The 23,744-nt window shown below is 35.3% G+C and overlaps 2 protein-coding genes, 1 non-coding gene and 1 pseudogene across 3 annotated transcripts; 1 reads left to right on the plus strand and 3 right to left on the minus strand.

Moving 5' to 3' along the window:
• The first annotated feature begins 512 nt into the window (after window positions 1-512).
• On the plus strand, window positions 513-10,021 carry LOC114721298 (phospholipase A I-like). Its single transcript, XM_028907120.1, is given in 19 exon segments — window positions 513-1,146; window positions 1,719-1,866; window positions 3,862-3,940; window positions 4,022-4,175; window positions 4,271-4,480; window positions 4,565-4,810; window positions 4,902-5,064; window positions 5,155-5,415; window positions 5,500-5,621; window positions 5,986-6,147; window positions 6,248-6,440; window positions 6,562-6,587; window positions 6,589-6,699; window positions 6,995-7,133; window positions 7,257-7,460; window positions 7,561-8,029; window positions 8,120-8,336; window positions 8,435-8,524; window positions 9,266-10,021. Coding segments are annotated over 19 exon segments (3,975 nt in total). The 5' UTR covers window positions 513-606; the 3' UTR covers window positions 9,707-10,021.
• Window positions 10,022-11,489: 1,468 nt separating this feature from the next.
• Window positions 11,490-15,095, minus strand: LOC114721299 (probable serine/threonine-protein kinase PBL23; annotated as a pseudogene).
• Window positions 15,096-16,116: 1,021 nt separating this feature from the next.
• Window positions 16,117-18,157, minus strand: LOC114721313 (pentatricopeptide repeat-containing protein At1g61870, mitochondrial-like). The gene has a single exon (XM_028907132.1). The coding sequence runs from the start codon at window positions 18,096-18,098 to the stop codon at window positions 16,872-16,874; it is 1,227 nt and encodes a 408-aa protein (XP_028762965.1). The 5' UTR covers window positions 18,099-18,157; the 3' UTR covers window positions 16,117-16,871.
• Window positions 18,158-18,292: 135 nt separating this feature from the next.
• Window positions 18,293-18,364, minus strand: TRNAW-CCA (transfer RNA tryptophan (anticodon CCA)). The gene has a single exon. It is a non-coding gene; the product is annotated as a tRNA-Trp (tRNA).
• Window positions 18,365-23,744: the final 5,380 nt, after the last annotated feature.

The following is a 23,744-nucleotide window of genomic DNA, read 5'->3' on the forward strand; positions in this document are numbered from 1 at the left end:
AGAATTATTCATTGGCTTTATTGATGGATTGTGAGGTACTATCTCCGGTTCTAATTATAAGAGCTAGTTGACTAATTTGAGGAGATTAAGAAAGTAAGTTGAGTTGGTTATTTGTCTTAAATAGGTATTGTCTTTTCTAAAATATCTTTACTAATCAAGTGTATTGACTAGAACTATCATTACTAGAAGGGTTATTTTAAAAAAAAATATAAATATAAGAGATAAAGTGGATTGAAGTTTTATATTTATAACCAAAATAAAAATCAAGTCTTATATTAAGTAGCCGTAGTATTAGTAATACGATAAATCATATTACTTGTCCAATAATACGGTGAGGAGATAAGAACACAACTTATTTCTTGAAACAAGATAAAATTAAAGTTTTATTACCGAGTTAAATGACCGCCGCCGGGCAACTCGTTCAGACAATGCGCAGAGGTTTTCATCTGGTCAACTTGCGCTCCCATCCCAAACGGTGACAGCACAAACGTCAACAACTCCGGTTTGTGCAGGTTTCAGGCTTTCAGCTTCCTCTCCAAAAAGCTTCAACCCACTTTCTTTCTCTGTGGATTTCTTCTGGGTCCTAATGTTTCCAACTCGATAACGATGACTTGGGCATTGGGCTGGAAGAGGCCCTCAGAGATTTTCCATCTTGTGCTCAGCTATGGCTCTGAGAATCCCGCGAAATGCATTGACCGCACGACAACGTCATCCCGTTCGTCTGCTTCATCGTCATTGTCGTACTCCACTTCTTCAATTCTCTCGCAAAAACAAGAGATTGGGTTTCGTATTGAACTGGACTGGTCTGCGGCGGAGAATGAGGACCAGGTGGCTTTAAAGCTTCAATCGCAGCTAATGGTGGCTCTGCCCATGCCGCAGGACTGCGTGCTAGTCGAATTAAGGGCTGAAGATATTGAGCGTGTGATATTGGATATGAAAGTGATGAGGCGAAGAGACCCTTTAAGGGCTATAACAATGACCAAGACTGTTAACACTGGGCAACAGACTGATGGAGCTGGGGTTTTGACTCGTTTGCTGAGTTCAAATTTGGCTTCCTTAATGCCGGCTGTTGAAGAAGGGGTCCACGGTTGCGGTGATCATTGGAGGAGTGTGTCCCTGCTCAGTATTTGTGCCTGTGGCTTGTCGGTGAGTGTTACTGGGTTATGGAAGTTTTATGTTTTAGACGTTTATTGATGCCACCTACCTGCTGGATCCATTTTACGTTAGTAATATTAATCGATGAAAAATGTCTTTCCTTGTTTAAATCTTAGGCTTGAAGTTGAGGAGAAGATAGTTGCACTATTTGCAATCTGCTGGAGCAAAAGCACCTTCTTTTTTTTTTCCCTTTTAAATTTTCTGTTCATCAGAGACCTGAATGCTTTGTTTTTCCCCTTTGTTTTTGTTTTGAACCCAAAAAAAAAAGCGTTTACATGGTGGAGGATAGGGTGAATAAGTTCTGGCCATTTAATTCTTATGTTTGCTGATTGTTTGGGTGACATCAGGTGTAATTTCCAAAACTGATGTTATTTCATAGTGGTTTTGTTCGCCCCTTTGCTATATTTCTGCAGTAAAATATCTAAAATTAATATTTTGCAGTTATGTTTGCTTGTATTTATCCCCTAGGGCCAATGAATCATTTTGATTTCTGCTATTTAGTTGTGGGTCATACTTGATTAAGTTGAATGAGGCATATCTTTAGATGTCTCAGTTGCATGCAGGTACTCCCAGTTGAGCTGATTCAGCTGCCGCATCTGGAAAAGCTCTACCTCAATAACAACAGGCTATCAGTTTTGCCACCCGAGCTTGGTGAGCTGAGAAGCTTAAAAGTGCTTAGAGTTGACAATAACATGCTTTCATCAGTGCCTGGTAAGACTTTTGTCTCTGAATTACGATCTTAAAGTATATTATTAATCATTCTAATTTGTAGGTGTTGGAATTAATACATATAGTGCCTAGCTAGGATGTGAGTATAGTGCTTATGGTATATGTACCAGATAATGATTGTAATTAGTAGTATTGAATTCGTTGTCTTGCACTATTGAATTCTATGAATAATACTTGCTCCATTCCTAATTATATGACAAAATTATCTAATTCTCACATATGAATAAAACTAATTTAACTAATTTATGTCTTAAACTGGTTTCTGTTTTACCAGTTTTGGGCTTATTTAATTCTCAGTATTTTGTTAACTTCAAATGCTTTATACACTTATGAAGGGCATATTGGGAATTACTCCTCAAATTCTGTAATTTGTCTTATAAATAGGAATAACCACCACCAACAACAACAAGCGGTGGATTGTGTGCTGCCATTATACTCTAAAAATAATCAAACCTTTAGATAAATAGGAATGACTAACCCTCCAAAATTTTGTCCTATGATGAGGAGTATAGGGAGTATTACTTGTATGTCAATATTCAGTGGTTACATTTCCCATGAGAAATTTTCTTCTGTCAGTCATTCTTTTTCCTTTTCTGTTGACTGTGCCGTCATTCAAGTCATTATGCATACTCATTGACTAAACCATCTCAGGGATTTCCTTAGACAATGTTTGTTTACCTATCCTCAAAGCTCCATTGCCGTCAACCTGTCATATTAGAATCTCTATATTATCATTTTCAGGGATGTGTCCTGTCCAAACCTCCATAGGTGCTCTTTCCGTGTATGTTGCACAAAACGGAAATATTTTGCTATCTTATGTTCCTCTCTTGGATATTGGGTCCTTGATTCTACTGCCTCTCTTCTATCTTTATCTTCTTGGATGTCCTTATAATCTAATTTCTTTGATAACACTCAAATGTTCGCTTACATTTGTTGATAACTTTGATTTTACAAGATTGGGGTAGAGGGTGGACAATTGGCATCGGGTGTGAATGATATGATCTCTTTAATCTCACTAAGCCTACATCGCTGTTATCTGCACTTAGACCATCAGAATCAGACTCATCATTGCTTGAGGCATTGTAGTCTTGCTTCTTCTTTTTTTTCCCCCTTTTTAATGGTACTCTGGCATCTTCCTGCATTACATTATGAGTCTGTCAACTTGGGAGACAGTCCTGTTTCTTTTCGTGGCCAAGCAACAATATATCTGCACTTAGTTTGATTTATTGGTTAAATTAGGGTACAAGGGACAAATGGGCTTAACCCTCTAGCTGATTAATGATATAGCAAAATGTCGAAACAAAATATTAACAAATTCTAACAAAGCAATGGAATAAGACTAAAAAACCAAAAAAGGAAAAAAAGAAGGAGAAGAAGAAACAAGAGAAGTAGAATGTAAAAATCAATGCCGAACAGTAAGCAAAAAGCAGCCAGGCAATATGATTATATACAGGAGGTATACTTTGTACATTCTTGAAGAAGCATATGTATTGGACTATTGTTAAACTTGGCCAAGCCAAGGGGACTGTTAGAATTGATGTATAGTAACTAGGATGTGACCACTAGGCTAGAATGCGTTGGATGGCGTCTGTAGTTAGTAGTAGTCAATGACTTGGCTTGTACTATCAATACATCATTAATATATGATATGAAATATAGCATACCACACTACATAAGTCGTAAATAGTGAAGCTCATTTCTCAAGTTCTATACACTGCATGGGGAAACTTATCTAATCGTATTATAAATAACATGTTACACGTATCGCAAAATTCACTGGCTACATTTTCTACTAAGTATTTCTCTTAATCTCCCTCTCATTTCTCATAACTTGTGGAAATTGTAGTAATTTGTATCCTATATTAAGACTATTGGGTATATGAAAGAACATAAAATTGCCCCTAGAAACTGAGGTCATTCTATCTAAGTTCCTAGCAAGCATGCTCATTTATCTGATGTTTGTAGTCTTTTGAGCAGTGGAACTGAGACAATGTGATCAGCTGGTTGAATTGTCATTAGAGCACAACAAGCTTGTACGGCCTCTTCTTGACCTAAGGTTATTCTGTAAGACAATTTCATATTGATTTATTTATAATCTGGGTATTCTTCTCTTATTGTTAGTCTATGTCAATGACAGGGCTATGACTGAGTTGCGGGTTCTTAGGTTATTTGGAAATCCTCTTGAGTTTCTTCCGGAAATTTTGACTCTCCACAAACTTTGCCACCTTTCTCTCGCAAATGTTAGGATTGTAGCAGATGAAAATTTAAGATCGGTGAATGTGCAGATAGAGGTAGCATTGAACAAATTAACATGAGTACTTTTTGGCTCTATTCTTTTGAATCACAACCATTACTAAGTCGAATATGCTTTTTATTGTTGTCGCAGATGGAAAACAGTTCGTATTTTGTTGCATCTAGGCATAAGCTAAGTGCCTTCTTCTCTCTCATATTCCGCTTTTCCTTTTGTCATCACCCATTACTCGCTTCTGCACTTGCAAAAATAATGAGAGACCAAGGAAATAAAGCAGTTGTTGGTAAAGATGAGAATGCAGTGAGACAGCTTATAAGTATGATTAGTAGTGACAACCAACATGTGGTATGTTTGTCTTTCTAGAGTTCATAACAAACGCATTTGTATTCTTATACCTTTATTGTTTGTAATAGTCCTTATAAAATACAGGTTGAACGTGCCTGCTGTGCTCTTTCTGCTCTTTCCTCTGATGTTTCTGTCGCACTGCAGCTGGTGAAAGCTGACATCATGCAACCTATTGAAACAGTTCTTAAATCTTTATGTCGAGAAGAGGTAATATCTGTACTGAAACTCGTGGTGACGTTAGCTTTTACATCTGATGCTGTAGCTGAAAAGATGTTATCCAAGGATGTATTGAAATCATTGAAATTATTATGTGCCCATAAGGATCCAGAGGTAAGCATGCTAGTTTCTTCTCATAGATAATTGTTTGGTGGCATCCTTTTTATTGCTCTGTTCTTTCATTTCAAGGTTAATATTTATGTAGGTGCAACGGTTGGCTCTATTAGCTGTTGGAAATTTAGCCTTCTGCCTAGAGAATCGTCATATTCTTGTTACTTCTGAAAGTTTGCGGGAACTCCTCTTGCACCTGACTGTTGCAGCTGAACCATGTGTGAATAAAGCTGCTGCTCGTGCTTTGGCAATTCTTGGTTTGTCTCTTGAATAATTTGCCTGTGATCTCTTAGAATGTTTTGATCCTATTAGTTAGTTAATTGCTTCTGTGTTTTGTCCTTTTGTAGGAGAAAATGAAAACCTGCAGCGTGCAATCAGAGGCAGACAAGTTCCAAAGCAGGGACTTCGTATACTATCAATGGATGGAGGTGGGATGAAAGGTCTAGCTACCGTGCAGATTCTAAAGGAAATTGAAAAGGGAACTGGAAAGCGAATTCATGAGTTGTTTGATTTAATATGTGGCACATCAACAGGTGGAATGCTAGCTGTTGCCCTTGGGATTAAGTTGATGACTCTAGAAAAATGTGAAGATATATACAAAAATCTTGGTAGATACTGCTAAGGAATGACATGTGCTGTTTTTATTTATTGATTAATTTAACTAAACTGATTGAATGCTTCTCTTAAATCAGGGAAGATTGTTTTTGCTGAACCTGTGCCAAAAGACAGTGAAGCTGCATCTTGGAGGGAAAAGTTAGATCAACTTTATAAGAGTTCATCAAAGAACTTTAGAGTTGTTGTTCATGGATCAAAAGTATTTACCTCCTTTTTATGACGGTCCAATATCTTGCTATATTTTTTTATGGTAACAAACCATCCAACATTTGGTGCTTGACTAATCCCAATTCAAGTTAGGCCAAGTTTTTTCCCCCCTTTTCTTTGGGGGGTTTTTTGTTTTTTTGTTGGGGGGGGGGGGGGCCACTTGTAAATTGTATCAGGAACTTGGAGACTAAAGGGATTCTTAAGAGTATTAAATTTTATTTATTTACTTTTGCATGACATTTTAAGTTTGAAAATGAGAATGCAGAATGTGTTGTTTTATTTAAGACTAGAAGCTATTTCTACAGTTGTGCCTATGCATTTTATGCCCTAAAAGGAGACATTATAATCTATTGCAGCACAGTGCGGATCAGTTTGAGAGGTTATTGAGGGAAATGTGTACTGATGAGGATGGGGATTTAATGATCGATTCAGCTGTGAAAAACGTGCCCAAAGTTTTTATTGCATCAACCTTGGTAAGCGTGACACCAGCACAGCCATTCGTATTCCGCAACTATCAGGTGTGAGGTCCAGAACTTTTTTTGTTGTTTATATGTAGTTTTAATGTTGTCAAATAGATGGAAAATCTCTCTCATCACCTTTTTTTGATGGAAAATGCAGTACCCCGCTGGGACACCTGAGGTGTCTCTTGTGAACTCAGAAAGCTCAGTTATCTCTGAATTATCATCTCCTACAATAGGTGCCCAAGTTGGCAATAAGCGGAGTGCTTTCTTTGGAAGTTGTAAGCATCAATTGTGGCAGGCTATTAGAGCATCATCTGCTGCTCCATATTATCTTGATGATTTTTCAGATGGTACTGCTTTTCCAAATATTGTTGTCCTTGGGTTAATTGTAGTTGAGTTTTCATGTTTTATATTCTATCACGTTCTTGACATTTATATGTTTTCACACTCGTTCCTCCAACATTTCATAAGATGTCAACCGCTGGCAAGATGGTGCGAATAGTGGCAAACAATCCTACAATTTTTGCCATAAGGGAAGCACAACTTCTTTGGCCTGACACAAAAATCGACTGCCTAGTTTCAATAGGGTGCGGTTCAGTTCCAACAAGGGTATCTGCTCTTCTTTATTTGTTTATTTTCCAGGGAAAAAGGCTTTCATATGTGCTAGTTAGATAAGTTGAAAGTAATCACAACTGACAAAATTTTATTCCTGGATGATGATGATGATCTTTCTTTGTTACTCTTATTTAAAACACACTTCTTTAGTTATGTCGATGTGTAAAAATACAAGTCTATAATCATTTGTATTACCATGAAATCTAATGATTGATACTAGTCTAGATTTGAGAAAATTAGCCATTGTCCACTGAACTTATTAAATTATTATATATTTGTGCTGCTGTAGATGCGAAAAGGGGGATGGCGCTATTTAGATACAGGACAAGTGTTGATTGAGAGTGCATGCTCCGTTGATAGGGTAGATGAAGCTTTGACTACATTACTACCTATGCTTCCTGAGATGCAGTATTTTCGTTTCAATCCAGGTACAAAGCTTGAGTTTGGAATGTGGGCATCAAAACTTGTTTTTTCTCTCTCCTCAAAGAGCATACATTCTTGGAATGAACTCTAAGTCTAGTGAGTTTTTTTTCCTTTGGTTGGCCTTGCAGCTGATGAACGTTGTGATATGGAACTTGACGAGACAGATCCAACTATCTGGCTGAAGTTGGAATCTGCAGTTGATGAATATATTCAAAAGAACCATCAGGCACTTGAAAGTGTCTGTGAGAAATTGCTTCTGCCTTTCCAACATGAAGAGAACTGGTTAGAGAATATAAAATATAAACAACCAAAGACAAAGGATTCAATTGAGGGTATTGTTTATGATATGCAGTCTGTTTGCCACCTGTAGATTTTCCACTTCTGGCAATCCCAATTTAATACTGTTACATCTTTTCCATTTTGCTTCGCCAGGTGCCAGTGGACCCACATTAGGGTGGAGGCGTAATGTACTACTTGTTGAAGCTTCACATAATCCAGATTCTGGAAGAGAGATCCGCCATGCCCAAGCACTTGACTCATTTTGTGCTCACAATGGAATACGGTTATCCCGTATGCAGGGTTTATCCAGAACTGTAAAGGCTGTTCCTGCGACGGCATTTCCAACTCCAGTTGCATCACCTATGTTTACAGGAAGCTTCCCATCAACTCCACATGTCTATAGTCCTGATTTTGGTCAGAGGATTGGTCGAATTGATCTCATCCCACCTCTAAGTTTAGACGCACAATTGGGAAAAACTACTGCATCACCTCCAGTCTCTCCTCGAGGACTTAGACAACTACCATTGCCTGTCCAATTGTTGCATGAGAAATTACAGAATTCACCACAAGTTGGTGTCATTCATTTGGCTCTTCAGAATGACTTGGATGGCTTAATCATGAGGTACTTGCTCTTATATTTTCTGAATTCAATCAGCTATCTCTTTTTCCTTTTCTGTGTGATGGGGGCATGATGTTTATGGCTATTCATTAGTTGGCACAATGATGTGTTTGTGGTGGCTGAGCTGGGGGAGCTTGCTGAGAAATTTCTACAAAGTGTTAAAGTTAGTTTATTGTCATCAATGAAGAGCCGTCGCAGAAAGTGTGCATCTCTGCTTGCCAATATTTCTACTGTTTCTGAGTTGGTTGCTGCTAAACCTTATTTCCAAATTGGTGGCATTCTTCACCGATTTGTTGGCCGTCAAACCCTAGTATGTCTCCTTTTGCTAATGGTGTTTTATTAGTTTAAATTGATTCATTGTTTGATGTTTGACATATTTATGAGAACTTGACTTTTGGTGATCTGAAGGTTATGGAGGATGACTATGAAGTTGGATCGTATTTATTCCGTAGGACTGTACCTTCTTTGCACTTGACACCTGATGATGTTCGACAGATGGTATACTCCAATGTTTTTTTTTTTTTTTAAATTTATTTATTTTCCCTCCATAAGTCGATTTTTTTTAGGTTTGTCACTATTTATATCTGTCCAATTTTTTAGGTCTTAAAATTTTTTAATGAGGTGAGATGTTAATCATTTGGTTCTTTAGGAGTCACTTTAATACAGTGCCAAAAAGCATCACAAGAGTATCTGGATTTTTTTTTTTTTTGTTGCATTTGGTCACACTAATCTCAATCATTTGTGCCTTAATCTATATCATCAACTTGATACATTCTTAAGGAATTTTTCACTTATAAGTTCAAATGCTACCCCTCCCGTGAACCTAGCTTTGGCTAATGATGTAAATGTTCTGGACTGTTTGGGTAAAACTGCTGAGTTTTTACATCAAAGCTAGAGAATAATAGCCCTTTGGTCTGAATAAGAACTTTAACGATTGACTCTTACGGTGCAAAAGGCTTTTGATACCATTCCAACTCATGGTTTCCTTTTTTAAAGGTTTTTGAAGCAATAAAAGTAGTTAGCATGAGTTAAAAGCTCAAACTTTCATTCCCTCATGCACGGAAAATATATGGTAACAGAGTAGTTCGTGTTGTATGATGTCTATTCGGTACCACTACAATTTCCCTGGTTAGGTAGAGAGAACAGATTATTACTAGTAGTTTGAAACATACTGTATCCCCATGCAAATGCTTGATTGAATTTCCTTTACTCTTCTTGTTGATGTCTTGAATGACTCAGGTTGGAGCATGGAGAGACAGGATCATTATATGCACTGGTTTACATGGACCCAGTGCAGCTCTGATCAAGGCCTTTCTAGACTCTGGTGCCAAAGCTGTCGTATGTTCTTCGAATGAACCCCCAGAACCTCTGTTAACCCATTTTGATGGTTCTCGGGAGATGAATGCATTGGAAAATGGAAAATTTGAAATTGGAGAGGATGAAATGGAAGATGAGCATGAACTTGAGAGTCCATCAAGTGACTGGGAAGATAGCGATGCTGAAAAACTTGAGGAACAAACTACGTACATTTATGATGATAACGAGGAGGAACTGTCACAATTTGTCTGTCAACTGTATGAATCATTATTCCGTGAGGGTGCTGGTATCAAGGTTGCTCTGGAGCAGGCTCTCGCCTCACACCGAAGGTTGGGGTACGTGTGCCATCTCTCGAGCATATAATGATTTGTTCCCTTACGCTTAAAAGTACACACATATACACTGAACATATTCTTATAGAGGTACAGTGGATGTCTAATTTTGAGGCATGAAATGACGTACATAAGGAATGTAAAGTAGTCTCTTATTTCTTTTTAAACCTTAACATTGATCGATTATGGCTTTGTAATATAACATTGTCAATCTTGTAACTCTCTGGAAGCCTAGACTCTGCCTTGCCCATATTGTTCAATTGACAAGAACATGGGAGGCCTGGCCTTGTACTGTCTCTTGAAGACGATTATTCTTTTATGCATATAATTAGTTACTTTGGCCGCTCCTTGAAATTTCACCAACTACGTAGATGAACCAAAACTTCACATGCTGCGTGGGAAAATGATCTCTGATATGCACGAGTCTCATCCTTTGAAGTGTGGTTGGAATCACTCAACATCTTTATCACTTGAAGGTATCGATGAAATTTGGGAGGTTAAATTTTCGCACAGGTCAAAAGGGAACTACTATGTCTGTGGATTGTCGGGTAGTATTCTCTTGTGATCTTGCTATTTTTAATAGAATGTGTGCTTATATGGAGTCTTTGCGTTTGCAATATCAAGTTAAAGATAATAGGTCGACAGCTCCCAGCCTACTTTTTGGTCATGAAGAAACAAAATATACAACATTACATAGACCAGCAAATACAACATTGTAATGGCGGGTATGACAGGTGTCCGATAAGAAAAGTTGATATCCAAAGAGGCAGCACATCTCCCCACCTCAAGTGTTTAAAGCATCTGTGAGGATTTATTTTCATTGACTGTAGAGTACTGCCATAATCTGGCTGACTGGATGGCAAATCTTTTTAAAAAAGCAAAAGAAAACTACCAAACAAAATCTGATTGTACCCAAGAAAAAGAGAAAGATTTGCTCACAAACACCATATAAGAGAATGGGGACAAAATGAACTAGCTCATAGCAATGTGCTCCCCATATTTTTTAGTATGTAGGAGATGTCTACTATCAAGCAAGGAAGTACCAAAACTAGGAAAATCTCCATTTATATGATGACTTGTGAGTATGTCTGAGCAGCGACTTTGCACAGGAATTTGTTTCTTCGAACACATAACGAGATCTGACTAACCAATATCATATGATAATGCTTCTTATCCCATTGATGGTATTCGTAAGAGGATATTGCCCAAAATTCTCCTTGAACTTTTGCAGTCGGTATTTTCTTTTCTTTTCTATTTTTTCCATTCCTTATCATGCATCCATGGCATGATGACATCCAACACTAGCTGATGTGGCTGAAAGAGGGAACATGTGGAAGAAGAATTGGTGCTAACTGGATTAAACGGCTTCAAAAAAGTGTGTTGTTAGTCTCAGACGCTGCCAAAGAAGTTTGAATTCAAAGTTGGGATGAAGTTCGAGTTCAATCATCAATGTTGCAACTTTTTGTAACTCACTGAATACAATCAATGCCAATTTATCCTCCTTGCGTTCCCTCTCTCGGCCACATCAACTACTGTTAGATGCTGTCATGGATGTGCCATGACTTGATAGGGGCTAATTTACTAACAGTATGAAAGTTTAGGGAGTAATCACAGAAATGAAGTTCAATGATCAAGTTACAAATTGGTGTATAGTTTAATGAATAAACGATTAATTCTCCCATTATGGAGATGCTCATGAGAAAACAAAGTTCAAAAACTAAAAAAGACAAAAACGAAAAGAAATAAAAGGGAACATGGAAGACTTGCAATAGATAATAGACAAGAGGAAAGAAGCAAACCATGATATGGCCATGTCCAGAAAATAAGCAAAATTTCCATTGAAAATCAACAGGAAAATGAGGTGTTCCCAATCGGAAATCAAATTTTGACCTATGACTCAAACTTTTTTCATCTATAATGCTCCTTCATACCTTTCATCTCAACAGCTAACTATTACACTAGAAAAGTAGAGTTATTGCTTCCAAATTACAAGATAATATGGCTGCTTCTCCAGTTCCTGTTTCTACAGGCACAAGGATAGCGTTGGATCTCTATTGAAGGGGAAAAAAAATTAAGTACTTCACCAAGTTTGAGTTAGAAGGGAAAGGAAGTTCTCAAAAAGTTCGGCAACACATTGTAGTCACAATTTCTTGCAAAGCCTATTCCAAACCCAATTTCTGGGTCTCGATTCTTGATTATGACTTGGAAGAGGAAGACGAGAAGATGCAGAGCTGCAGAAAACAATAATCAATTAAATAGAATTCCTGGACTATAATGCAAATGTTTATCTAGGTTAATTAGATTTTTGGTTTTGGTATCACAACAATCAGGTAGTGTTTGGTACAATTTGCACGCCGTTCAACTGATCTACCTCTCTAATCTGGTGAAAGGCAAGTCATCGATGCCAAAAGTAAGGGGATCACGAAAAAATCCCGTGACCTAGCCCTGAGAAATTGACAACTAAGATTTAAACGTGAGTATATGCCTCATCACACATCACATACTTGTTTTCACCATTCAACCAGCCCACGATTTTCTCATGTCAATCTGCACTGACCGATTCATGCAGCATATTTGTGTGTGTGTGTGTGTATTTAAGATTGCACTGCCAGAGTAGGACAATTTCTCATTTTGAAGTTCAAATTGTCAAGCAGTCTGGCGACTCTTTCTGCATTTAGCATCATAGCAGTAAGAGTGTGCGTGTTCTCTCAGATCTAACGCTCTTCTGCAGCTATCGGCAAAAGAGCTCATTTATGGAAGTGTTTGGATATCCTGAAAAGTGCTTCTCAAACCATGGTTTGGTTTTCATCAGAAGCACTTTTTCGCAAATCGAAATAAACTCCTCCACACATTTACTTTGTAGACCATAAAATCACTTCTAAAACCATGTTTAGTTTTCATCCAAACACCCCCTATATTTATCAACGGCTTTGCATTCTACTTAAATTTAAAAGGTGAAACAAAAGCATTAGAAAATACAGGGAAAAACGAGAAATAAGATTAAATATGGGGAATCTCACTCATCGAACGAGTAATAAGATATGATTTCAAAAATATTTAGTACTCATAATGTGGGCTATTTATCTAGGTGATGTTATGTGTTATCTTGATTATAATGGTACCTAATAGTAACCCTAACAATCGCATACGACAAAATTTAAAATTAAGTAGTCATTTTTGTACTGCAAATTTTAGTACTAGTCGCTGATGTGAAATATGTACCTCTGGTGTGTGGTAACAGCGTAATTTTGCGATGAACTCCAGTTTTTGGCGATGACTCTGCACCTGTTGGTCTTACAGTGCGCAAAAAATGATTCAATGTGGCCAGCAGTTCTGACTGTGGATCCAGCTGTTGTCTATGATTCTATTCTGTATCTTTCGGCTTTGATAGAAGTTCAAGAGCTTCCACAACCTCACCCATTGAAGGTCTTGCCTCAGCTTCTTCTTGCAAACACATTGCTGCCACTGCAAGTGCTTGAAATAGACTCTTCTCAGGGTAGTTGCCGTCAAGCAAGGGGTCAGCCATTAGAGTAAACTTGCTTCTGTCCTTAAACAGTGGTTGTGCCTGCAAAAACCAAAACAAAAAGAAAACCATCAGTGCCTTATTTGAAGATTAATGTTCAAACCACAAAACTTTAGAGGAAGTCGAGACACTGACATAAGGTCATTAAAAAGCCATTTTGTGTTTCATGTTTAACCCATGTTAGGCCCATAACAGCTCTTCGTTGGAGTGAAACTGATTCATCAGCTGTTGAAAGGAAGAAAAATGGCAACATACCCATTGAATCAGGTTCTGCTCGTCTGCTGCTTTTGTAACGTCAATAACTCTTCTGCCAGAGATTATCTCCAAAAGCACAACCCCAAAGCTATAAACATCAGACTTGCTCGTCAGCTGCCCGGTGGCAGCATACTCTGGTGCACAATAGCCATAGGTTCCCATGACCCTCGTGGTGATATAAAGTTGGCCTTGTGTTGGACCCATCTTGGCCATACCAAAATCAGAAAGCCTGGGATTGAAGTCGCTATCTAACAATATATTTGATGCTTTAAAATCGCGGTATATTACTTTTGGCTCAGCAATTTCATGTAGATACTCAAGCCCTCTTGCAGCTCCCTCAGCTATTTTCAACCTCATGTCCCAAGATAAAGGCGCCTTATTTGGAGCCAAGTCTGAGACAGAAAACATTAAGTAAAAGAGCTTCTGGCTATCACAACAATTCAAAAGCTGCTAATGAAAACACGTAAATAATATTACTTTATTATGATCTCTTAATCTTATGCGTCTTCTTACCTAGAAGGTGATCTTCTAGACTCCCATTGGGCATGTACTCGTAGGTCAAAATCCTGTGGTCGTCTTCAACACAATAACCTATCAAATTGACAAGGTTGGGATGCTTCAACAAGCTTAACATCAAAACCTCTGAAATAAATTCTCTAGTTCCTTGCCTTCCTTGTCTGTCCAGCTGCTTCACAGCCACAACCTGGAAGCCAAACGAGGAACCCGAGATGAATCTAACATGCAGGAAACTCTAGCAGAAAACGAAAACCTCTGTTAAGAAATAGAGATAGAAAGAGACTTGATCAATGCTTTCTATGCGTCCTTTGTAGACCACCCCGAATCCCCCCTCGCCTATTCTGTGTTCATCGCTGAAACCGTCAGTTGCATCACCGAGTTCTTTGTATGTGAAAACTGTAGCTTCATTTTGTACAGTTCCGTGTTTTTGTATCTCTGCAGTTATCCTTCTCTGCCTGCTGCTACCTGCAGTTACGTAAAATTCAATCAATCACCAGCATTACCCATTAGAACCGTTGAGCACAGGTTCAAATATGCAAACTAAATTCTTATGGATTTTTCATGAGCCCGTTGAAGAAATCAAGTTCTTATCGATTGCTCGAAATTGTCGAAAACTTTCTTTTAAGTTACCAGGAATGATCACTCAAAATCCGGGAGATCAATGACAGAAAAACGAATGAAAAGCTAACCTGCCTCTTGTGCATCAATTTCGAACGATAATTTAATTAAGGAACAGAGCGAAATTATCAATCAAATTCTGCACAATATTAACCTACAATAAAAGGTTAACAATTCAAATATGAGGCATCAATTGATTGACGCACCAGTCTTGAGTGAAATATTTGAAACAATTGATTTCAACGTATAGGATTTCAATTCTGTCCTGCGTTTTGAAACTTCTGTTGGACCATCTGCATCGACGACTTTCTCTGACGGGGTAAGGCAACAGGAAAAGCAGCCCATTTTTCCTCTTCAAATCCGCTTAAACAAACCCAGTTGATGAAGTTTTTAACAATAATAATAATAACAACAACAACAGTTATTATTATTGTTATTATTATTATCATCAAGAACTTTCACTGAGCGAAACCCAGAACTTGATAGATCAACACATGGGTATCAAACAGATAGATCTAATAACTCCTATGATCATGACAAACTTAAATGGCATTTGTGTGGGGAAACGTGATCCACCCAAGTTTAGTATGGGTTCATTTTAAAGAAAGTTGCTGGAAATGGATTGACTATCATTTCCATCTCTAATAACTTGGTTAATTTCAGCTGCTTCTTTATCCATCATTTCCAATTTCCATTTCCAAGACGAGGCTTTAAATAAATTAGGCATAACACGTGATTAAACACACTTTTAGACGCTACAATTTAACGATAAATATAAAATTTACATAAACAATTCTCTCAGAGGGAAAAAAATTTTGTTTGTTGCAAATGTGTAACATTTAGAAGGCAGGATCCCTTCCTTTAACACGCCTCCAAAAAATGGATGGGATATTTTTGGTTTCACAGTAATATTTGAATTCTAACCATTACTTACCTTTTACTCTATAATTTAGAAACAGTTTTATTTTTTGAGAAGTGTCAATGTTAAGAAAAGAGACTTCAGACATTCCTTTATGTCATTCATGCTATCTCTTGTTTCTAATATAAAAATTAATTTGATATTAATTTAATTTTAAATATAAAATTACAATCTATTTTATTTTTTATATTTATTTTTTTAAAAATAATCTTATTCTTATAATAGTTACACATATTTAAAATTTCAATAGTTTTAATGAAGATATTTTTAAAAAAATAAAAACATATTTAATATAAATAACGAACTTAACTAATTTTTTTAAATTAATCAATTAAATCTTATCATAAAGATCATAAGTAGTACTACCTCTGTTCCTTAATATAAGAGCAAGTTAACTAATTTGAATAGATTAAAAAAGTTTGTTAACAAGTTAGTTATTTGTAATAATTAGGTGTTCATCTTTTCTAAAATACTCTTGCTAATCATATATTAGCTAAAATTACCATTTGATTGAATTTTTTAACATGTACAACTACTGTAAGGATTACTTTTAAAAAAATAAATAAATATGAGAAACAAAGTGAAATAAGGTCTTATATTTAGGACCAAATTAAAAATCAAATCAACTCTTATATTAAGGACCGGAAGTAGTATTATTTTCCCCCTCAACATGATACATTATTATTGCAGAGAATTACGATCCACTTGAAGAGTGGACATTAGAGAGCAAGGGATCATCAAGATTGGCCATGGCAAACTAAACATACACATTATTGTTGCTGACACTTCACATAGTAAATTTTCCTCGTGACATTCATCATTTGAAAATGATCATTCCTGGACAATGAGAAAACCATCAGACTACACAAGATTACAAGATAGCCTCTCAAAAGCAGCTTTGGCTCCTTCACAGCTCAAAATTATAGATTCCTTTGAAGATAAAAAGGCAAGAGAACATAAAAACTGCCAAGCTTGCTGGCAATAGGATGGCCAAGATGCTGAATAGACTAGAAAGGGGGCTTGACATTATAAAGGTGAGCCCTGATAATAACTCATACTCTACTAGTAAGCACTCGATCCAACAACACAGCAAAGCTAGCTCAGAATCAATGAAACCAAGATGTTGTTGTGATCTTCTCATTTGTCTACCATAAGTAAAGCATGAGTATCACTGTGTCAGGCATTGGCAATCCAGAGTTTTATCATGGTAAGATTGTTAAGTACCAGCATTCCTATGCATATTCATAATTCGGTCAATCCACCTAATAATTTTTCATGAGTCGATCAATATAGACAGGACATGAATGGACGTGATGAGAGGACACGAGTTTTCTGGGTTCCATCTGACTGAGTTTACAGTCATCCCTACGAAGGCAACTTAGCTTCAATTTCATCCCATTGTGCATTGTTTATCTTGAACTTCTGCTTGATATGCTTGATAAGAAACTTAGCATCATCAAACTTGGAAATGCTTATTAAACCATTCGCAAGTCTTGTCATTACTGAGTAAGGTGGAATCCAACCATGCTTAATACATCTCTTGGTAGCCCAAAACGCTTTCACAAAATGCTCACCTTCGCACAGGAAGGTAATCAGAGTAAAGTGACAGGTAGCAGTGGGTTTCATGCCTTTTGTTCGCATGTCACCGAACAATTTTATTGCTTTATTAAACCTCCCTTCTTTACAGAACCCATGAATCAAATGGCAGTAAGTAGCTGTATTTGGCTGCACACCCCTGGACATCATGCCACCGAGCAACGCCTTCGCTTCCGACGACTTCTTCATTTTACATAAGCTCTGAATCCTAATGTTGTAGGTGGTAAGACCTGGTTTAATGCCATACTGAACCATCAGTTGCAACACCTTCCCTACATCTTCCAACTTTTCTTCATTGTAAAATCCAGCAAGCAAATTCCCAAAAGTAGCCTCATCAGGCTTTACGCCTTTTCTATCCATCTCAGTTAGTATCGAATATGCAGAACTAGACTTACCCGCAATGCAAAACGCCTTGATTCCCATATTATACGTTTCAAGGTTGGGTTCTATTCCATATGTTTTTGGGAATTCACAGAAAATTCGACACAACTCATCGTAATTCTTAGCCATTTGACAAGCAACAAGCAAAGCATACAACGATTTAACGGAACGAGTAATACCCAACTGATCAAGTTGCTTGAAAGTGAGAATGGCATCTTCAAGCATGTTGGCTTGACCATACCATATTATAACGTGGCACGCGAAACCGTCGTTCTCATTAAAGTCCGGCCGGGTCTTCAATTCCTCAAGCAATTGACGAATACTCTCGAACTGTTTGGCTGCCGTGAGCTTGGAAACGGTAATGGAGAAACAAATGCGATCAATATAAGCCTCAGGGTTGAGCGAAGCGGAGCGGCAAATCTCGAGTATCCGCTCTGGATTCTCCTCGGCCTTGAGACGGGCGAGAACCGGCCTGGATTCCACCCTCGAGGAAGGAGAAAAGGGACCAGGCCATGTACTCTGGCCAGTGCCAGCCTCAGATGAATTCGCAGTTGATGCGATTGTGCAGTAAAAGCGATAGCGATACGCTTGGCGAAATCGAGAAGCCAAAAACATGGTCGCAGCTGGGAAGGGGAATCTAGGGCCTCCGCCAAAGAAAATGGAGAGAAGTGCTAGTATGAGGGCGCGACGAGTGATCCACCGGTGAGTCTCTCACTCAGAACCGCAATCTGCTTCAGTTTAACTTCATGCGATGCAACGCTGCGTTTTGATGGGGAAACGTCTCAAAAGAGACGGATTTTATGGGGATTTGAACCCGACGTGAATCGAACACGCAACCTTCTGATCTGGAGTCAGACGCGCTACCATTGCGCCACGGATCCGCTTGGTGGTGGGACTGCAGTTTTACTACATACAAAATTTAAATTTGAGTTTAAGCAAATCTCCCTAACAATGATTCAAGGACATTAACCCAAAAAAAATTTTTTTTTGTAAATGCTAAACAAAGAATGTTGACAAAAATTTATTGTCATTTGTAAATTCAGATGTGTCGATATTAAATAAAATTGTGTTACTAAATCTGATTTGTAATTTTCAACTTCCTTTTCTATCATTCTCCTAAGGATTTATTTTAAACTATTTTATAGCCCAAAAAAATTATTGTGATTATCTTTTCAAAGTTATGAATAGAATGAAAATTATTATACAATCCCACATAATAATTCAACCACTAAAAAGTCTTATACTTATGAACAGTATTCTGATGCAAAAAATCATAACACATACCCATCACTTGTTTTGAGATTTTTAATTATTATTTATGTGGAATTACATGAAAATTTTTCCAATTTATAATTAGGTTGTCTCAGGTGTGAATTTTTTTTCGAAGTTAAATTCCATGGGCTTTGGCTGTAAGCTTTCCCTCGTGAAACATTTTTTTTTTATGATTCTAAGGCTTTTTTATTTTTAATATAAACTGAAAAGCAGTACTAAAACCAGCAAGACTGCAACAAGAAACTCTTAGTGGCCTTCATCAGATTCTTCTCTAAATTAAAAATTGGTTTAATATAATTTTTGCTTTCTAAAATTTGGATCATTTTAATTTTTCGTCTCTCAAATTTTAAACTTGTGGTTTTAGTCTCTAGAATTTAAGCTGTCTTAAAATATTAGTTTCTAAATAAGTAACAATGTTAAAATCTACTTAAGTGTTATAAACGGTTTAATGATGATATGAACTCATCAAATGATACTTAGATGGATCTTGTGTGCATAGCCCAAAAAAAAACGAAGAACAGATTTTTAAAATGCAACGCAAAGAACGATTTATATAGAGAAGGTGAATTCTCAAAGCACAATATAGTTAACAAGCCCTTAAATGAACAGTAAGAAAAAGGAAGGGCTAAACAATTACGTTCTAAGGATATGTTTTTTTTTCCTTTTTGTTATTTACACAAGATTCAACTATATGCCATTCAGCGAGTTTACATCGCTATTTTAATACCAACTTGATCTTGTTGCACCGGGCAACAAACATGTATGAACCATTTTACGAAGTATGTGTCCAAATAACCCAAAATCTTGATAATTAGCTCTCAATTATCATTTTTAATCAATGTATAATGATATTTAATGAATAATTCAATTATTATAAAGAGACAACCACTGCACCTTCTTATTATGAGTCTGACTCACCACACGTTTTAAATTCTATTTAACCCATTCCCACTCCTTGTACAGCAGAAAAACCATTTCACACTGCAGGAGAAAATCGTAGATCTCCATCAATTAATGGCATCTAAATAATCTCTAATTAAGTGCATTAAGTCTTCATCTTATTTGCACCCCGGAGGAAAGCTACCCAATGTTTCAAGGCCTCTTCTCACTTTCAACTCCCATGCGTGTGCTCTTCAGTGGGAGAATAATCACATAATTTTTTTAAAAAAAAATTGGGTGAAAATCCCCTTCTAACAAATTAATTGGGAAATGACACATATAATAAATATAAAGGTTTGAAACCTTTAAATGTCAAAAAAAATATTATTAAAAAAAAGACGACATTACCCTGATGAATGCTAATTATATATCAATTATTCTTACTTACATATGACTAATTGCATATGATAGATATTTACTTGCATATGATGGATGCTTGCTTGTATATGTAATTAGCATCAATATTACATAATAACATAGAAACTCATATGGAAGTAAACATCCATCACATGCAAGTAAGGATTTGTACATGCAATTAACATCCGTATTACACAATAACATGCAATAAAAACTCATATGCTAGTGGTCATCTATTAGGTGTAAGAGAAGATTCGTCATCTGCAGTTAGCATTGATAGCATGCAATAACATACAATAGGAATCCATATAAAAGTAGGGATACATCATATACAAGTAAGCATCCATAATATGTAATTAGCAATTGTATTATGTAACAAACCTATATATAAGCAGGCATCAATCATGTGCAAGTGAGATTTGTCATATGCAATTGGTCATATGCAAGTGAAAACTTGTCATATACAAATTAACATTCGTATTATGCAATAAACTTATATACAAGTAGGCATCCATCATATTTGTGTCATAAACAAGTGACAATCTATTACCTGCAATTAGCATCCATATTATATAATGAAACTATACGTAAGTAAGCATCCATTATATGCAATTATTCATATGTAAGTAGGTATTCATGATATGCAAGTAATGATTAGTTATATACAATTAACATTCGTAAAAGCAATGTGGTTTTTTTTTTTAGGGCCTCACGTTTTTATATTTTTTGTAGGTCTCATTCTCCGATTAGTTTGTCAGATCGAAATTTTTAACCAATTCCCCCGAGACTAAACACTTCTAGAAAATCTTCTGGACACTATCTACTTATTTGTTTGTGAGTAATTGCAAGATGAAAATGCTCGGGAGAATTTGGGAACAAAATCTCGTGGGAATACCTCATTTAGAACTACCCTTCTATTTTTACATGTAATCATCCTTAATTATTAATCTCAATTTAATGAATGGCATAATTAAAATAATATATTCAACGCTCTAGATAGCTTCGCTTTATTTGTTTATACTTTTAAATTAAAATGAATTTAATAAAATTCTCTTATATATTCACCAAACTTAGGTGATAATTAGATAGTAATATAATAATTAACTAAAAGGAAGCTTGACACTGCCGCGCGATTATTCGCTGGAGCTGTCATTCTCTGCCGCCAAATTACCAACTACCAAGCGGCGAGGAGGCATAACTCCGTAATCACGTGCGCCTGGCCATCTAAAACTTCACCGGCAAAAATCAAAGTGCTGCCTGAGAGAGAGGCCAAAAATATTTTTAAAAAGTATTTTCATGTAAGTTTAAATTAATGCAAAATTTCTTTTATATATTTATTTTAAATTTAGTAAAATTGTATTCCAAACTACAGTAACACCCCCAAGCTTCAAATATGATCCTTTTGTACTTTTTCAGTAATCCTATGAAATTAATAGTAAGATCACTTACATTAATAACATATTTACAACTTATTTCGAACTATTTACATTTAATATCTACAAATATTTTCAGGTAAGTTGGAAAAAAAATTCTTCATATAATTTATAAATTAAGATTTAAATGTTACTTTTTTTTATTCAAATGAGCACTTAGTTCTTTTTTTTAAAATAATTTTTTAATAATTAAAATTTGTCCCCATACTTGTAAAACAACACAAAACAATAATCTAAAGTACTGTCCAACACACATGTTAACATTTTAACTGTAATTGCGGCTTTTTCCAATTTTTATGATTATATTTACGCTTAAGACAAAAAGAAATTTTTGGTTAGGGGGAGAGAGAGAGACACTAAAAATCGCATGACTGATTGGTGAACATACCGACTCCTGTTAGGGTTTTGCCGAAACTACTCACGTCATATTATTATTCAATGTAGTATGTATATTATATTCGAGCATATCCTAGTTTGAAAAAAAACGATTCTTAATATAAGATCTTGTTTAATTTTATTTTGATCCTAAATATAAGACTTTAATCTATTTTGTCTCTTATATTTATGTATTTTTTTTCAATATAGTCTTTCTAACAATAATAGTTTTAACTAATACACTTGATTGGTAAGGATATTTTAGGAAAGACAACACCTATTTATTACAAATAACTAACTTAACTTATTTTCTTAATTTTTTTAAATTAGTCAATTAGTTCTTATAAATAGGACTGGAAGTAGTATTATATTCGAGCATATGAACATTTTTCAGACCTATGTGGCTTTGCCACATTTTTACACTCACTCCCGTTTGATACAAAACATTATAAATGAAGAGTAGAGATTAAAATTAAAATTGAAAAAATTTATTAAAAAAATATTTAACATAAGAAATTGTTTGTTACATAGAACTAAACAAACTCATATATGTAGAATTGAAGAATATTATAAGAGGAGATTGTACTTCCTAATCTCGCCTTTATGAATTTGTCTAATTCTACATAACAAGCAATTAATCATACTAAATATATTTTTAATAACTTTTTTTAATTACAATTCTTAGATTATTTTTTATTTTTAATGTTTCGTATTAAGTACACGCAATCTTAGAATACACCGTAAAGTCTTTAACCCAATTAATGTGGGTTTTTAAAATATACGTCATGTGGGCCCATTTATCTCATATCTTTTTCTCTCTCTGTTTTTTTTTTTATAGTGTTATCGCATTATAAAAGATTAGGAGTCATAATGATAATGATAAAACATGAAACAATGGTACAGAGTGTTCTATAAAAGGTTATAGTTATCTCCTTGTCCGTTTTCTTTTATTTTTTAGGGAAAAAAATTATTGTTTAGTCTAAAATTTAAACAAAAAAAAACTGCCAGATCTTCTTATTATACAGTTATGATATTTAAGAAAAATATTTAGCATGAATTTGTAAAATAAAAAATATAAAATTTTGAAATATATGCAATCAACTTTATTTTTTTCTCTTACTTTCTGAGTTTAACAGGAGTTTTATTTAGAGGGACTTGTCATCCTCTTAAACCGTGGAAGTCAATGAACATCTACTTCCTGAAACTCAAATTCCTAAATAACAATAGTTAATTTACTTTTATATTTTTACTAATATGTATAAATCTTATTCCAAGTATTTTATTCTAAAACAATTTGATTTTATGTATTTATACAACCATTTTATAATGCAAACTCAAACATTTAATAAACTAGATAGAATTTGAGAGGATTTGTATTATTTATAATATTATTTTCTATAAATTTAATGCTTTATTAATCACCACAATCAGCTTGTTATCCATAACACATCACATATGTATTTACATCTCACAAGAAATCTAAAAAACTATATAAATCTTTTGTTAAATGTAAGACTCAATTATTTGGCCAAAAATATATATAAGACTTAATAAATAATTTTAAAAAATTAAACAGCTAAATAAATTTCTTAATTATAACTTATATTACATAATCTCCTGAAATACTTATGTATATCATTATATTATGTATATCAATTTATAAGTAAGACAAATTAGTTTAGAGAAAAACAATAAATATAATTTTTTTAAAGTAATTTACTTAGCTTTATTAATCTCTCTAAATTAATTAATTAAGTTTTATATTAATGACAGAAAATAATACCCCCTTGTTCTAAATATAATGCCTATTTTATTATAAATTTACTATAAATTTTATAACATGTATTAAATGTTGATATGATGGTATGAAAATTACGAGAAAAGA

The sequence above is a fragment of the Neltuma alba genome, unplaced genomic scaffold (assembly GCF_004799145.2).
Source record: "Neltuma alba isolate B1F8T4 unplaced genomic scaffold, ASM479914v2 tig00012028_pilon, whole genome shotgun sequence".
Taxonomy (NCBI): Eukaryota; Viridiplantae; Streptophyta; class Magnoliopsida; order Fabales; family Fabaceae; genus Neltuma; species Neltuma alba.

Coding starts and splice junctions, on each gene's coding strand:
- LOC114721313 (XM_028907132.1), bottom strand. CDS start 18,098: ATGTTTTTGGCTTCTCGATTTCGCCAAGCGTATCGCTATCGCTTTTAC.